Below are 17,855 nucleotides of genomic sequence, written 5' to 3'. Positions count from 1 at the left end.
CTGGTCCAACTCTGACCTCTATCTACTAACATGTCCACTGAGCTCTCCTAGCCTGAATCTTAGCAAAATGGAACCAGTATTGTAAGTTTCACAGATTGTTAATGGATTAAGTGAGAAAAGAGAACATGAAAAGTGTGGGGACAGCTCAAGAAAATAAAAAAAAGTCATAGGCTGGGAGAAAATATTTGAAAAAGATATGTCTGATAAACAACTCATATCCAAACTATACAAAGAGTTTTAAAAACTCAACAGTTAGAGGGGGTGGGAGGAATACTGGGATCTGTGGTGGTGGGAGATGGGCACTGGTGGAGGGATGGGTATTTGATCATTGTATAATTGAAACCCAAGCACAAAAAATTGTTAGTCTACAACTGTACCTCATGATGTCTCACTAATAAAAACTTAAGAAAAACCTCAACAATTAGAAAATAAATAGCAGAAAATGGGCCCAGAGCAATAGTACAGCAAGTAGGGCACTTGCCCTGCATGAGGACAACCCAAGTTCAGTCCCCATCATCCTATATGGCCCCCTGAACACCACCGGAAGTGATCCCTGAGCTCAGAGACAGTAGTAAGCCCTGAGCATCACAGGGTGTGGCCAAAACAAACAAACAAACGAAAGGCAAAAAATATAACAGACACCTCAATAAAGATGCCGATTCAAAGTAAGAATATGAAAGAACATTCAAGATACAAGGTCATTTTGAAATTGCAAATTAAGTCAATATTATATATCACTCACACCTACTAGAAAGGTCCAAATCCAGCATGTGAACAACACCAAATGCTGAGGGATAGGCATAGGGGGAGGAAGGGGAGCTATAGGAACTTTTATCTTGGTGTCAGTGGGAAAGCAAAATGATTTAACAAGTTTGGAAGATAACTGACTTTTTGTTTGGTTGGTTTTGGTTTGGGGGCCACACCTAGAAATTCTCAGGGGTTACTCTTGGTTCTGCACTCAGGAATCACTCCTGGTAGTACTCAGGAGACCATATGGGATGCCTGTGCAAGGCAAATGCCTTACTTGCTGGACTATCACTCCAGCCCCCAAAATTGAATGGCTTCTGACAAAACTAAGGATACTCTTACCATACAATCTAGCAAGGACATTCCTTAGTATTTGTTTAAACGACTTAAAAATATAAAGGCAGAACACCTGGGTATTACCCCTCCCCCTCCCCCGTCCCCAAATGTTTGTCCTGTGAAGGCAATTCTTCACAGGAATATTTATAGCATCTTTACTAGCTTTGTCAAAATATGGGAAGAAAACAAGACGCCCTTCAAGTGGCTGGATAAACAAGTTGTGGATGTTCATACAACAGACTATTATTCAGTGATAAAAAGAACTGAAGTTATCAAGCCATGAAAATTCATTACTAAGTGAAAAAGCCTGTCTGAGAAGGCTTCACACTATATGATTCTAAGTTGCACGGTGGGAGAGGCAAAACTGTGAAGACGATAAAAACATCAGGGATTGTCAAGGTCTTTGGGAAGAGAGGCAGATGAAGGTGGGGCACAGGAGTGTTTTCAGCAGTGAAACTAGTTTGCATGACCCTGTAATCATGTCATTATGCATTTTTCAAATCTTACAGGGCCGCACTGCACAAAGAACAGAATCTCCTGTAAACTGCTTTAGCTCAATAATGAACTGCTATCGGGTCATGAATGGCAATAACTGTGCCACATAGATCCGAGATGTTAGAGACAGTAAAGGGAATAGAATATGGAGATTAGAAGAGGTACTTGGAAACTGTATGTTCTGCCTAATTTTTCTGCAAACCTAAAACTATTCTTTATGAACAGGCGGGGACAGTCCCTGGTATACAGTGGGTGCTTAATGAGTGGGCTGGATGGAAGGCAGGCAGTAGCTATTGGCAGCGAGGCTTAGAAACTTGGTGTTCTTCATTTTTCCTCTGTATCAAGTGCAAACCCATCTTTCTGCAGAGGCAGAGTTATGATGTGTATTCATTAAAGGGCAGAATTGAGCCATATGACCACCAGAAAGACACCACAAGGAGTAACAGTGAACATTCTCATGGTTTATTTATTCCTTCTGGGAGATGCTAATATTATTCTGTGTCCCCTTCTTCTAACTTGATATAATTAGAGGGATAAAAAATTGTGTTTATCCACAGCACATGGAGAAAGATGGGACAGCGGGCGATGTGAAGGAGTTTGCACGAGGTAATTTACAAGCAGCCCAGAACATTCATTATGCTCCATCTACATTTTGCAAGCTTGAAAAACAGCTAATTTGGTGCTCCTCGTTTGATATTCAAGACAAGGAAAGGAGTTGAGAAGAGTCATATAGAGGAGAAGCAACTCGTCGGTGAGGTAAGAGGAAAGGAGCAGGAGCTCTCAGCTGAGCTGGGAAATGGGGAATGGGCAGGCAGGGAGGGAGGAATGATGGTAGCTGGCAGAGGGCGACACATCTACAAAGACCTGTAACTCCAGAGGGCTCCTCAAACACACCTCTGTAAAGATAGGAACTTTGTTTCTCCAGAATCCATCTGCCTCTTAAAGTTCAAGGACAAAGACCAGGGGTTGGTTGGTAAGTTAAAAAACAGTTTCTGATGTCGAAAGTAGACTATGGACTGAACATGTTTGCCACTCAATGCCTCTTTTGCAGACCACAACACCCAAAAGGAGAGAGAGAACACAGGGGATTGCCCTGCCACAGAGACAGGGGGGGATGGGGGATGGGGGTGGGGGGATATTATCCATGGTGGTGGAAAATGGGCACTGGTGGAGGGATGGGTATCTGATCATTGTATAATGAAACCCAAGCACAAAAAATTGTAAATCTACAACTGTAAAAAAAAAAAAGAAACAAACAAACAAAAAAAAAAAAACAGTTTCTGGTCTTTCTGATGATTTCTGGGGTTTAAATACTCCCAGCATGACTGACTGTAAGAAACTAACATAGCATCAAGCAGCTCACAACATTCCTGAAAATGCAACTTGGTGTACTTCCCAACCTTGCTGGATGCCTCGACCTTGCTGACATTAGCATACATGATTGATGGTATCGGACCCCGATCCCTGTCCAGTCTCAAGCCTTCCTTTTACACACAATACTCTGAAAACTGGTTTACTTTCTTCTGTGCAAATATATGATGTCTGCCCTGACCACAGGACCTTTGTCCAAACAAAGGAACACTCTAAGCCCATCAGGCTGGCAATACCTTAGTCGTCAGCTCTCAGCTCAATGCTTCTTCACGAGCGAATCCTCTAGGCCCTCTCCACATCAGACTGTGAAAGTGCCTTGACTTTACTGAGTGCTATTGGAGCTGTTATAATTCTGTGCCTCAAAAGAACACATGGCTCCCCTTCATGCCCAAAGTTAGGACATCTGATTTATGGAATGCCTCTATCTAAGATATGGCACAAAGAAGATACCCCAACAATGATCAGTGTGTGAGAGGCATTGCTATTTATGTCTGAAAGACTGAGAAGCAGAGAGGGGCAGGCTGGCTGATGGTGACTCAACATGTATGGCTTACTCTTGCATTGAGTGGGATATGATAAAGCCTTGGCTGGGGCCATGGGGTGTCCTGAAGTTGTGTCACTCTCTCACCATATCTTCTGGGCAAGTTACCTCCAGAGCTCAATTTAACCAGCTATGATACACTAATCATTACCTCCTTTTTGCAGACTTGTTGCAAGGATTAAAAAGGTAAGTTATGCACAAACTTGGTATATTGTTAGAAATCAACACAAATGAGTAAATTCAATTTCTTATTTTTCTAGACCAGTAGCTCTTAAAATGTAATCTCTGGACCAATAATATCAGCAACACCTGGTAAATTGGTAGAAATGCAAATTCTTGAGTTCTAGCTCTGACCCTCTGAGTCAGAAATGCAGGAGTGGGTGCTTTGCTGAATGCATTTTAAGAAGCCTTATAGGTGAGTGGTTTTTATTCATGAACTGGTGCCGGTCCACAGGTGTGAAAAAATTGCAACCCCCTGCTCCAAAATCAGGTTTGAACCTGCAGACCATATTCAGTTATCTGATATAGAGGTATCCTGGATACTCAGAGAGTCTTGGAACAGATCAAAAGATCTTATTGGAACTAAGCCTGATGATTAGAGTCCCACCTAGAGTGGAGAGGTACAGAAATTTACTGGTGTGAAGTGTGTAACTTTCCAGTGATAATGCAGAAGACTTACAGAGGCTCTGTCATTCAATCCTCACAGTAACCCAATAAGGTATATATCATTACCTCATTTTATGAAGGGGAAATCCAGGGTTCCAATAAGTCTTAATAACTCAGGACACATGAGAGAGAGATTTCTGATAGAGTCGGGGGTCCTTACTCATCCTGAATTTTCAAAACTCATGACTCTACCATGCCCTTTCAGACAGTACCATCCCACTGTGTTTTGTGCACTGCGCAGACCCCATCCCTAATAGAAGAGCAGGTTCGGTTTCCTCCTGGGTCTGAACTCACCCAACCTTGACTCCTCCCTTCCTCCACCATCAAAGGTAGTCCAGTGAAAAATTGGTCTGCTCAAGTCACATCCACTTAAGGGGAGAATCACTTCAGAGAGTGAGGCTGGGAAGAGAATATCATTTGGATACACGATGTTCTTTCTACCTGTCTTCTGGGCACTGAGGAGGGTAAAGAAAAGGTGCAATTTTTCAGATAAAAGAGATTTGACTCATTATAATGAATTGTGGAGCTGAAAAATCATTTCCTAGAAGTATTGGAAATGTTAATGCCATCATCTTGCACGAGTGGATAGGGAGGAGGCAGGTAATGCCTCTGACAATGCCTGGATACCTCATTGAAGCAAAAGGTCTGCACATTCAATCTTGATTGAATTACCATTATCAAGAGAGGGTGGCTTGGGCATAAGAGAGAAAGAGCCTGGCAATCTGTGTGCTTCCTCCTTCTGCAAATTCCCTGCGGGCTGAAGTTGGAAAGCTCCCCTTCTTCAAGACCCTGCAAGAAACCACTCCAATAGAAGGAGTCTTTGGGACAGGAGAGGCGGGAAGGCATGGAGGGGCAGGGATGTGAGACAAATTAAAGGGACAGTGGACCACAGGATAAATGTCTAGTTTCAGTCTAAGCATCACACCAGCCCAGTCCCCTTTGGAGAAACCTTCATTAGAAAGAACGCTTACTTATTTGGATTCCTTCAGAAGCAGAATCTATGACAATGACTGAGAGCAAAGAATTGATTCAGGTGGTGATCCTACGAAACAATGCAGAATGAAAAGTTGGTAGATAAAGGAAGCAATTCAATAAGAGGTAGGGCATTAAGAACATCACTGTTATTGATGATTAGAGCTTCATCTTGATAGGGAACTCTGGAATAAGGGGAGCTATCCAACTTCAGCCCAGTAGAGCATGCACTCCAGGCTGTAACAGACACTCATTCACTCATTTTCGTTAGTCATTGGTTCAGGGTTGATGTGTGCAAAGTTAACTTCTGGCCCACCCTGCAGTAGCAGGCGGGTTCCAGCTGCCAGAACAAGTTCCTGAATGAGAAAGGGTATTGATGATTTCTGTACCAGAATTGTTCTTGAAGGCCCAGGCTGGGACCATGCTCAAAGACAGCAAGGCACAATGGAGGTAGACAGTCGGGAGAAGGGAATAGGTGCTATATCTCTGTCGTTTCAGCTCTCTTTTCAGAAATAAGCTGAGAAACTGTTGTGAGAAAAAGCACCTAGACTGGGTTGTATCTGAGTTCTTCTCTGGGCATGAGAACGAACCCTCAAGAACTCATCCTGTGAGGCCCAAAAGCAGGCTCCTTAACAGCCGTGACAAGCTGTAACTAACATTACTTCTCAACTAGGCCTCAGTTTCTGTTTCCCCAAAGCAGGGCTTGCAGTTTCTGGTAAACTCCCTGTTGAGTAATTTTCCAAAATAAGGAACTGGGCAGTTGGGTCTGGCCAGTCATGAGGGGTCATTGGATTCTCCTTAGAAACTGTTACTAACCATTGTCTATTTGCTGACCACTGTCATAATAGGGCTGATGCTAAAAGTAGATCAGTATATAAATTGCTTCTTAACTCTATATAAACTGCTTGTGATTTGAAATTGGGGTCCTTGTTAAGACTCCACTGCGTTGGATGAGACTTGGACCCTAGTTCGAGCTATTGATGGCTCTGACAAGTAATAAAGTTCCTTTGCTTTTGCATTATCATGTGTGAACTTGGTCTCTCCACAACTGAGGATCTGAAACTTGGGCACAACACTCCTAGCCCGCCTTCTGCTCTGAGGTTGGTGCCCTCTATCCTCGGAGCAGGGGTGTGTCTTAAAGCAGAGGGACTCCTTGGCAACTGCCTGGGAGGAGCCCAGTGCTCTGGCAGAGGCTGTCCTGCAGACTGGTTATGGGATGCAGCGTAGGGCTTCCTTCTCCAACTCTGGCCCTTCACTGCTTGGCCATGAACTCTGAGACAAGACCAGTGTTATTTGGTCTTATTTACACATTCAACTTCTGATTCAATGTTCATGTGCTTTGAGCTTCTTGAGAAACTGAAGATCAGAGAGATGAAGTGACTTTACTGTAGGTCATGCACAAAATAAAGGGCAGAACCGAGACTAGAATATGGGTCAGCTTAACCCCAAGTCTAGCACTCCAGTACCTGAGGGGATAAGAAAATATTTAGGGGCTGCAGCAATAGTACAACAGGTAGGGCATTTGCCTTGCATGTGGTCGAACCGGCTTCAATCCCCAGCAACCCATATAGACTCCTGAGGCTATCAGGAGTTAGCCTTGAGTGCAGAGCCAGAGTAAGCCCTGAGCACCACTGGGTATGGTCTCAAAACCAAGAAAATAAAATAAAATAAAAAGAGAAGAAGAAAATGTCCAGATCTCAACTTTGCTCCCCAGATCCTCTCTTCTGTCTTCCACACCAGGCTCTCTCATCCAGGAGCTATATCTGTGAACAGGAGGGTGGTCCTTAAACTGAGGTGTGCATCAGAATCACTTGGAGGCTGCTTAAAGCCCAGAGGCTGAGCCCCAAGTTAGCGGTTCTGATTCAGCAGAACCAGGTACATGGTGTCCAAGAGTGAGCCTCTTTGTTGTGGTCACTATTGCCTGACTGAACCCCACTAACGGTCACACCTCTGGTCAGGTGGTCTGTTTATCCAGTATCTGGTAACCTTTCCCTGGGCCATTTAGTCTGGTGGCCACACTGTTTCTAGAAATCTCTCTGCATCTGGCTTACACTTTCATGAACAGTCTCTTGATTAAATTCCCACATCATCCTATTTGAGGGTTCCATCTGTTTCCTATGGGGACATGACTGATCTCAGACTGGAAACCTCAATTGGTCAAATTTGAAATCCCCAGAATCAGGTCCTCTTCTTAGTATAATTTCCTCCCTTCACTCCAGGAAGCAACCTGCAGTTTTCACCAGGGATGCTTTGGCCTGCTTGAAGTGTCCCCCTGGTCTGCCCCAGAGCTACTTGAAAGTAAAGAAGTCTTTGTTCTCTCTCCCATTCATTTCCTCTCCTTTCCGGTTCCATTTCCACTCCCTGGAAACCCCACTGTCTCTATTACTGAATTCTAAATAACATCCCAGTGGAAGAAAAGGCTTATTTAGCCAAGGGTCTTCCTTCATTGTTTCATTTGCAGGCGATCCCCTCCCTCCCACTCTTTCCTTTTCATCTGTTTTGCTCTCCCTGGCCTGGGCCTTTGTCCTTCCCTCCAGCCTCTCCCAGCTCTGGGTTCCTTAAGATGCTAATCACACCGGTTGCTTCTTGTGCGGAGAATATTTCCATTTATCAAGTCACCACAGCCTTCGCCTTGGGGAGGGACACAGGCAAGGGCAGGGACACTTTCCAGTCCTGAGGCTGTTTCTCTTTCCCTTTCCTTCAGTTTGAATTGCAGCCATTAATTTTTTTTTTTTTGCCTTGGTCCCCTTTAACCTTCCTGGGCCCTGTACCAACTCTCCCTTGTCCTTATTCTCTATCTTTGAATTAGAAAGGAGATGCAGGTTGAACCCCCTCCAGGTGGTGTCATTAGGTGCCTGAATGTCTTCTGCCTCCTTTGGGTCCCCCCAGAAGTGATATAAGAGGAGAATTCTTGCACCAGGCAGTTTGAACAAGAGGAGATAGGGACCCTAATTGGAGTGCTGGTGGGGATTAGAGAGAGCTCATAAAATTCTCAAGTCTGTTATTATGGGTGCAAAAGGGAGACTTCTGTAGGCTAATACTCATAGAAACTCTGGAAAAGGTACAGAATCCACACCCCAATGTGGGGCAAGAATGGGGACAAGACCTAAGCTGTTTTATTTGGGGTGGGGGAGGAGAGGAGGTTGTGAGGGAGGTGTGGAGCCTTATGGGTGAATCAAGGATTCCAGCCCAAGTCTGGAGGAAGTCCCCAAGACAGGGCAGAAAACATGCATGGCCCCACGCCCCACTTTCAGACAGTATAGCGCTTAGGGTCATGACAAGAAAGGGACAATGACTGAGAGTGAGCTTTATGATGGCTGCTGTTAGATGCCCCAGCTTCGGCTTCCTTCCCCGGGAAGCCCACAGTCCATGAGTTCTAATCCCCATCTCTGTCTTCTAAGTCTGAATTGGGGGAACATTCTTGTCACCCACCCTCTTCCCCTTTCTGCTCTCTGCCTACAACTCCAGTATCATCTTCTTGATGAAAGATTATTCTTCCAAGCACCATCTCCATCTAGCCTTCCTGTTCTACTGGCTGTTTTACTTTCCCTGGGGGGGTCAGAGGGAAAAGTACTATCCCCTATAGGCTTTGGGAATCTTGCTGAGACTCAGTGCTTCCACTGAACATTCCATTCCGTTGAAATTCCTCTTTATTGAGTGCCAGCCATTTGTTAAATTGAGAAGACATAAGTGCAGGGTGACCTGACCACGTTCCTGCTTTCACAGAGCACCTACTGTGGTGAGGACAGGGGGAAGTCTATGGAGGATTATGCAATTCATCTCCTTTTAGTCTGGGACATGAGTACCCAATCCACAAAATCCAACGAATTCCCTGGCGCAGTGATGATGGTGCCAAGAGCTGAAGAATTAGTAGCAGCATAGCACTTAGGAGAGAGAGGAAGAGTACATTGATAGGAGAGCAGAATGTGCAAAAGCCCTGTGGCCTGGGTGGGTGACAGGTCAAGGACCAAATGAAGGCCAGTGTGGTTTCATGGAGGAGTCTGGTGGAGAAAGGGTTAAGTTTGGATTAAGACTAGAGGCAGCTCAGGGCTCTTAGATAAAGAATGCACAAGAGTAAAGGGCAGCTGGAGTAAAGGAGTTTCAGCAGGACAATGATGTGATCGAATTCATGTTCTAAGGAAGTCTTGCTGGATTCTTTCAGATACCAGGTAGGTAGAATGTGATGGTACAGGTGGGAAGTGTGGATGGGGTACAGATTAGATGCAGAGCAACCAGGACGGAAGCCTGGATAGAGCTGTTGATGGCAGCAAGAGTGCTGAGGGGCTGGGTGAACCCGGGGAGTTCCGGAAATAGACAGCTGGGCTTCTCCCCATTGACACCTGGGCTTTGGCCCAATCTCTGATCGAATCATGTACATCCTCATCTGCCATGGAGGTGGGGGTTTCTGTATTCACTGAGTTGCAGTCCTTTGTTTTATCTTAATGTGCACCATGTCCCAGGAAGAGATAGTGTTGCTACCACTTTAGAGAGGAGACTCAGGCTTAGCATGAGAAGCCAATGCCCCTCAGCTTTACTATATACCTTTCCCAGACGTCCCAATCTGAGAGGAGAGATAGACTAAGTGACCAGATATTTTACGCTACAGTACACTCAGCTTAAAGTCACCTCCTATATCCTCACCCATATTCCTAGGAGCAAAGACCAAGGGTCCCAGTGCCCAGCCAGAGTCGGACTTAGAACAATCTCCCATATTACGGGTTTGAATACACATCTCCTGACTGGATGCCTCTTTCCTACACTCCTCTCGCCAGAAATCTTGCTCTCTGCATTCCACCTTCCAAGAGACCAAATACGTTTTTTGGTTAATTCTGTGATTCATTGTCCATTCCTAAATCAGCACAGGAAACAGCATAGCTAAAACTTCTCTTTCTTCCTTCCCAAGCTGCCTGGATCTTACACTTTTTCCTCCCAGTTTTTCCCCCTTAGGCAATTTCTAGACAGTTAGACAAAACAAATCATTGAATTGTACTAGAAATTATTTCTTTGTCAGGATTTGTTTTTCTTTCTTCCTTTCTCTTTTTTTTCCCCCTGGATGCACTGGGTTACCCAAGTTGAGACTGAATTAGAGAGATATCACAGGTCCAGACTGGCTGCCTCCCGAGAGATGAAGGCTTCCTGTTCTAATCAGCATGTGTACTCAGCATTTCATAGGAGCATCTCATATTTTGTATATTGTATCTAACACTGCCCAATACTAGCAAATAATCCATCAATGTTAGGTATCAGGTTCAAGGTCATTCTCTTTCTCATCTCCTCCCTCAGGACTGTGGACCACCCCACACAACAATGAGTTTCTGGGGCTAGGGAAATTATACAGTGGGTTGTATTATTTCCTGCACATGACTGACCCAGGTTCGATCAGAGACATCCCAAATGTTCTCCTGACCAGTGCCAGGAGAAATTTCTGAGCACAGAGCCAGGAATAACCCCTGAGCATTGCTGAGTGTGGCCCCCTAACCAAATAAAATAAAACAGAAAGAATGGGTTCTTGCCTCTCCAGGCCTCAACATCCCTGGCTGAAGCCACTCCAGCAACCCTGTGATCTCCAGCTCCTCTCTTGAAATCAAACCTTCCCATCAGCAACCTCAGTGATCTTTCCAAAATTGTCATCTCCTCATGGCCCCTCCTTTGCCCAGCACCTAGTTGGGATTACTTCAAGTCCTTCCCCTTTCTGCCAGGTTGGGGTTGGGGAGATTCCATGAATCCTGGTTTGGAGGTGATATGTTTTAGCAACTTGCTCATTTGTGACTCTAAGAGACTAACTCTATGGCTAAGAGGGGATGGCGACAAACCCTAGAACCAGAGGTTATGAATTTCCTCAGTGACCTCCATTTTAGCACTGCCAATACTTGAAAGGTGAGGAATGTGAAGTTTGCAGACATCACATATCTTGCCCACAGCTCTACAACTGGGAGACAAGTCCAGACAGTATGGCTTTGGAGGATTCTAATCACTCTGCAGCATTGCCTCCATCAAACTGAGATCCAGATGTCTGCAGAAATGGCAGAATTTATTGCAGAGCATAAGGCGATGCCCTGCCATGGACATGCTCTCCTCCTTCAGACTCTGTGCTACAAATGCCTGGGCCAAAGCAGGCCCTGAGTAGCAGGCGCTTGTCTTGGAAGTCCTATTACACAAGCAGTACAATCTAGGGGAAATGGGGCTAGAGAGATTGCACAGAGGTTAAAATGTTTGCCTTGTATTTGGTTCATCCCAGTTCGATCCTTACCACCACATACTGTCCCCCGAGCATCGCCAGGGATTATATCTGAGCTCAGAATCAGGAATAGCCCCCAAGAGCTTCAGAGTGTGCCCTGTCCTCTAAATCTGGGGAAGCCGTCATGCCCTGAAGACTGACTCATGAGCACTGAGCTGGCCGCCACTACTCCAAACCCTCAGGTTCAGGCTGCAGATTTCACTCCTTCTGAGCATTAATCCCTGTGTAGCATTAATTCTTTTGTTGCCGAAAAGTTCTCAGCCCTTCCCTCATTGGCTGGATCTTGCTCCTCGCCATTCATAGCTGCTCAGGTAATCCTGTGCATTAAGGAAATTGCTGGAGCACAGATGTACACTTTGGGCTGTGCTTCCTCCTTAGTCTGAGAAATTTGTGAGTGGGCAATGACAACCTACTACAGAGACTTCCTGGATCCACTCTGCCTGGACCCCAATACCCCTCTAGCTGAGATCTGGCTCTCATTTAGACCAGGTTTGAGAGGCAGACTGAAATAATACCCCCAAGATCAGGGATCCAAGCAGAAAATAAATCATTCCAGGAGAATAACGGTTATAACTTTGTTTCCCACCAACCCCAAAGTCTGGAGCCCTCCCAGCAGGACACCTACAGGATATGATGTTCCCATATCGATTCTTATTGCGGTTTTCGTCCTCTTTGGCTGTGTCCCATGAAGCTGTCTGTCCCTCCGGCAAAGCCTAGGAAAGAAAAGACAGGGCAGTTAGAATGGTCTGGAGAGTGAGTTTATCCAGGTGTACATGAGCCAATGAGAGTCATTGTAATGGACCAAATGTAAGAGGGTTGCATGCTCTTTGGGGGGGGAGGGGGAGAGCTTGGACAAGACACTTGTCCTTTTCATGGACTTCATCCCTTGCTCATTGACTCAAATATTATCAGTGTTTTCTGCATGCCATGAACTCAATACTGTTCTACAGAGGAGACATTCATTCTTTTGTTCATTCTTCAATGATTGAACAGTTATTTATTGTGCCTCTAATGTGTGTTTGGTGCTGTCCCAGTCAAAAAAAATAGACAAATGCCTTTTGACCTTCTAGTCACCCAGGAGATACAAGTGAACATGCAAATATACATAATTTTATTTCTTTTTGCTGTTTTAGGGCCACACCCAGCAGTGCTCAGGGCTTACTCCTGGCTCTGTGCTCAGGGATCACTCACGGCAAGACTCAGGTGACTATATGAGGGATCAGGGATTAAATCCGGTTGGCTGCATGCAAGGTGCGCATCCTACTCACTGTACTATCTCTTTAGCCCCGACTAGTGTATATAATTTAAATAGTGGAAAATGCTACAAAGAAAATAAAGGAGAGTAAAAGACAGGTGATGGGCGATAGTAAGTTTTCAGATGACATAAAGGAGAGGGTAAAGGCAGGAGCATCTTGAGAGGCCGGAAGATTGTAATAATGGTTCTTGGGAACATGCCGAGTCTTATACTAAATGTGCTGGGAAATCACAGGAAAGGGGACCCAACTGATTCATATTTTACAAAGTACATCTTGGCTCACATAGGGACAAGGGTTTTAAGAGGTCCAAGAAAGAGATGGAGTGATCAGGTGGGAAATGGTTGCAAAAATCCAGGCAAGAGGGGCAAGTACCTGGCACCACTGCACTAGACGGTGGCCATGGATGTAGCGAGAAATGATTATATTCAAGACAGTTCAGCTGCCTAGTACTGTTTTTGGTTCCCCGAGAAGAAAAACGGATCTGAGTCGAAGCAGTCTATTTGGAAACCATCCTAAAGAGCATGGTGGGAGAGCGGAGATGGTTAGACAACCAACTGGAAAGGAAGTCAATAAAGCAGGTTCCCACTCTATGTTCCTGGGGCTGGAATCCATGGGCCATCGCAGGCCTTGAGCTGTTCTACCAGTGGGAGGAGGGAGCTGGGATATTGATCTACCAGTTCCAAACTGTTTCTTAGCTGAAAACAAACATTTTTGTTTGATTTGGGGACACACCTGGTGGTGCTCAGGGCTTATTCTTAGCTCTGCACTCAGGGATCACTCCTGATAGGGCTTGGGTAACCATATGGGGTACCAAGAATAAAACTTGGGTCTACCATGTGAAAAGCAAGTGGCCTGTCCACTGTTCTATTTCTCTGGTCCAGAGCTGGAGACAAACCCTTAGGAAATTGAATTGTATAGCTGCAGGATCTGGAGGCAAGAGAGGCATATTATTGTTCAGTCCAAGGGAAGCTCTCATGACAAAAGCTATGATATTTCCAAGATGCTGGCACTGGGTGGGCACAGAAGGATGTGGGCAAGGTAGCAGCATTCTGCTGGAGATATGGATCATGAAGGAAAGAGAGAGAAAGAGAGAATGGGCATACAGGACTGTGCAAAAGGAGGGTCCTGCCCTTTATTGAGATGAAGAAGGAGGAGAATTGGGGAGGTGGAGTTAAGCATCTTCTGGGTGCATAGTCAGCACTATACCTTCACTGAGTATGTTTGCTTCTTAATGAATCCCAGCAGCAGTAGCTGCTGACATGTTTAAGATGACTCTTAGGAATCCAAGCTGAGATGCTGAGTAGAAATTTGAATGTAAGGTCCAGAGTCTGTCTGGAGGAGGGAAAGATGAGGCATCAGTTTGAGAGGAGACAGACAAGTAAACAACTATGGGGAGTGACTGGAGATTTAAGTGCCAAGTGTTATGGAAATGCAGGAAATGCCAGCTCAGAAAGATGGAGGGTTCTTAGAGAGATGGAAGTGGGGCAGTGAACTGTGCAGGAACAGCTCTAAGAAAGTTGCAGGAGCAGGAAGGTAAGACCCTGTTTTAATGACTGCCCCCACCTGCTTAGGTGGAAGAGCCTGAAAATTCCACTCACAGCTCTTGCGTGACTTCTGAGACTGAATCTGCAATAGCGTCAGCCTACAAAAGTCTTTCTCAGCAGTGTAGCGGAGAGAAGCTTCCACTCTGCCTTTGTCATCTATTCCTGCGTGGTCTAGCAACATCTGAGAAGGAGGAGTTTGTAACCTGACTGGAGGGACACGCAATCACTCTATGGTTTACAGTCAGGCAGCACCACTGGATGGAAAGTCCAAATTTTTCCCAAGGCTTTTTTCTTACTTCCTGTCTTCCCTGTGGTAGGTCAACCTGGGTGCATCTTCTTCTAATAAGACACAGGCAGACTTTTATGTGATGGGCCAGGTAACTGAAGTTTGGGCTTCGTAAAACAGTCAGTCTCTTGTAACTACTTATACTCAACCTCATTGGCTTATCAAAGAGACAAAAGGCAAACAAAGTAAATGATTAATGTTCCAATTAGATTCTTTACAAGAAATGATGGCTGAACTTAGCCTGGTATAGTTTGTGACCTTTATTTCAGACATGTGTTCATCCCCTTTTCCATGTAGTGGTGAGGCAGGAAGGAACTGGGGCCTATTCTGAGACCTGGCCACTGCATGTGGGATGGAGATGGGTGAGGGGCCCTTGCCTAAATTCCCGAGCAAAGTAATGTTTTCCGATACACTTCTCCTCAGGGTTTTAGACTGGGGTCATACCTTTCCAGCTATCAACTGATAGGCACTTGATCTTTATATGTACATAAAAACCTTAAACAGGCATTCTGAAGTAGAAGCAAAACAAAGCTAATTGGTTCTGGGTACCAGCCCCTGCCCTAAATCAAGATGTTATAGAGATAGGAAAAAGTACTCATTGTATTAACAAAGGGCTAGCTTGTCTCTCTTTGCCTTTTCCTCTTCTTAGTCCCAATTTCAGAATGACCTTGCATCCCTCTGGCCACGCATGTAGACCTTCTCTAGATGGCAAATGAGTCTTGATTTTGCGTGTACCCAGGAGTTCCAGTTCTTTTAGGTGCCTTGCCAGGGAAACCTACCCCTGAAAGGTTGGGGCACACTGGAGACAGAGTCTTGCTGCTCTTTTGAATCTTTATTCTGGGATGGATTTGTTACCTGAAACCCTCTGTGACCAAACCCAGTGTTCATTCAAGCCCTTTCAAGTGAACTTAACCTAAGACTGGGACATATTGGATAGTTCATACTTCTTTTTGGGGGGAACATAAATCTGATGAGTACCTATGTGCCAGAGTTTAGGTGAGAGTTAGCTTAAGGTATCAGTAGAGCTGCAACAATGGAATAATCTGGGGAAGTTTTAAGAATGGCAAAGCCACCTCCCACCCCAGACCAATCTAGTAAGATTTTCTGGGGATGGGCCACAGAATCAGCGGTGTTTATAGCTCCACAGGCTATTTAAATGTGCAGCCATGATTCTTGCAAACAGTGAGTTTACCTGGAGAAACACTTTCCCACGAGTCTCCTCACGGGTTTCTCTTGCTTTGGTTTTGTCCCCTCCACTCCATTCTCCACTGTAATCAGAGAGATCTTTCTAAAATGTGAATAGGACCCAGTTACTCCCCATACCATTGCCTTCAGGATAAATTCCAAATTCTTTAGCACAAGGTCCTCAGTGACTTCATCCCACCCCCTCCAGCCTTGGGTCTTGCCCTTATATCAATAGTCCAAGGATGGAAAACAGTGCAATGCTGCGGGTAATGTCAGGTCTTTCAAACATCTGAGAAAGATGTGAGACATGTTCCCTCTGCCTGAAATTCTCTTCCACCTGCATTTGCTTGGAAAGCTCCTACATGTCCTTTAAAACCCCACTCAAGGATCTTCTCTTCTGGTGAATGCCTTCCCACTCGTCCATCACCACCCCATTGCTGTCCCAGGTAGAGTCAGTCACTTCTGTTATTAATGGACTTCTTACCAATCTGGTCCTGTGAAAATCTTGCTTCCCAACATAGTAACGAGCTGTATTTCTGGAAAGTGTAGCATTGTATTTGCTGCTGTCCATCTCTCCTGAACCCAAAACTGACTTTGTATTTCACACATGGTTATGATTGATTGAATGGATGGAGGGATCGATGGATAAAAAAATACGCATGCAGAAGGTAAAGACCCTAAAAATCTCAGAGGGCAAGTGAACTTGACAATCATCTCATTAGGTTCCTGTGTATCCCGCACCTTTAAATGACACGATTTGGGAAACTCTTCAATGTCCAGTCCATGTCTTCTAGGACATACCCAGTATGCAGTTAGCTTTTGAAGAATCCGAGACTAAACAAATCATTTGCGACTTCTCCATGGGGAACTAAGCAGACCTAGCCTAAGCGGAGCTCTTGGATTCCTTGTGTCTACCTAGAAGGGGGGATGCTGATGGAGACTGTGTATGTGGGGTGCTATGTTGATGTTGACAGAGGCAGCAAAGACTAGGCCTAATAGAGGCACCCAGGAGTGAGTGGTAATGACCCCCTAATTGACAGCCTTTGATCACACATCCATTTCCCTTTTTAGGGAGCTGCAATCTAATAGGGATAATCTCTTAAAGGAAAAAAAACCACAAGGGGGTAAAAGTATGAAAGGGAGACTCATCTCTAGCTTCAAAGTGAGCCAGCCGAGGGGCATTATTTTTACATTAGTGGCTAGTTACAGTAGATTGACCAGGGAATGGTGGCAGTCATTAGGAGCTAATCACATTCTTTTGAAACCAAAATTGCCATCTCATTATATTCATCCATTATCAATCTCCGCTTTCCTTTTCTTATTCTCTTCTCCTTTGAACACTGAGCTCTATCTTTACACTCTTCTCTGAGTGTGGAAACATTTCCTTGTTACAACAGTATTGCTTGCCCCTCCCCCTTTTTGGGGTCCTAAAACATGCCATTGGGGATTCTACCCCTGCGGGACCGAGCTGTGGCATGTGCAAAAGCTGCACAAGTCAGATATGGATCTTTGAAGAGAATTTTTTCACATTTGTGAGAGTAGCATGGTGAGGTCCAGAAACAGAATGTGGATGGCTGAAATGGACTGCGCAAAGATGTTTCTTACTCTCCTCTTTCCCTATGTACACGGCATACAGGACCGCACTCATCATATTGATTATCCTTGATGAAAAATGCAGAGACCCAAGCCAACAGGACCTTTATGGTTCATAATAAGAAAGGCAAGAGGCAGTGTGTCAAGAGATACAGTAGTTAGGGATCAGGGGATACTTTAAGGTGGGCTGGGTGGGACTCTAAGCAAAAATGAGCAGGCCCTGACTTCTGGGAACTGGCTGAACCCTCAAAGCTGGGCCTAGGAATTTTTCTATAGAGTTGCCATAAGTTCATAGATCACCAAGATCGAAGAAGACCCTGCTGTGATCCAAATGGAGCCAGATAAAAACAGGATCACTCCATTATGATATAAAAACACAGACAAAAACATTAGCATCGTCCAAGTCAGAATAAATGATGAAACACCCGCTTCTCTCCTATCCTGGCCCACATGAAGCATGGCTGTGTCTTTGGCAGTTAGGACTTTAGACTCCTATCTTCATATCCCCTCTGAGTTCCTAAGTATGCAGGAACTGATGCATCTCCTTTCCTCCAGACCAAACTCACTCCAAGAATTCACTCTCGGCGTGTTCCCTCCCTCCCTCCCTCCCTCCCTCCCTCCTTTC

General features: G+C 45.0%; 1 protein-coding gene across 16 annotated transcripts in view; it reads right to left on the bottom strand.

Annotated features, from left to right (window-relative positions):
• PTPRT (protein tyrosine phosphatase receptor type T) overlaps positions 1–17,855 on the bottom strand; it is a 1,141,641-nt gene that overhangs the window by 46,596 nt on the left and 1,077,190 nt on the right. For all 16 annotated transcript variants that reach the window (XM_056121254.1, XM_056121255.1, XM_056121260.1 and 13 more), the window contains one exon: positions 11,992–12,079. In XM_056121254.1, the coding sequence (XP_055977229.1) occupies positions 11,992–12,079 (88 nt within the window). The remainder of the gene's footprint in view (positions 1–11,991; positions 12,080–17,855) is intronic.

The sequence above is a fragment of the Sorex fumeus genome, unplaced genomic scaffold, assembly GCF_029834395.1.
Source record: "Sorex fumeus unplaced genomic scaffold, SorFum_2.1 ptg000044l, whole genome shotgun sequence".
In the NCBI taxonomy this organism is placed as follows: domain Eukaryota; kingdom Metazoa; phylum Chordata; class Mammalia; order Eulipotyphla; family Soricidae; genus Sorex; species Sorex fumeus.
The sequence above is the reverse complement of the archived record's forward strand: the minus strand, read 5'-3'. Positions and strand labels throughout refer to the sequence as shown.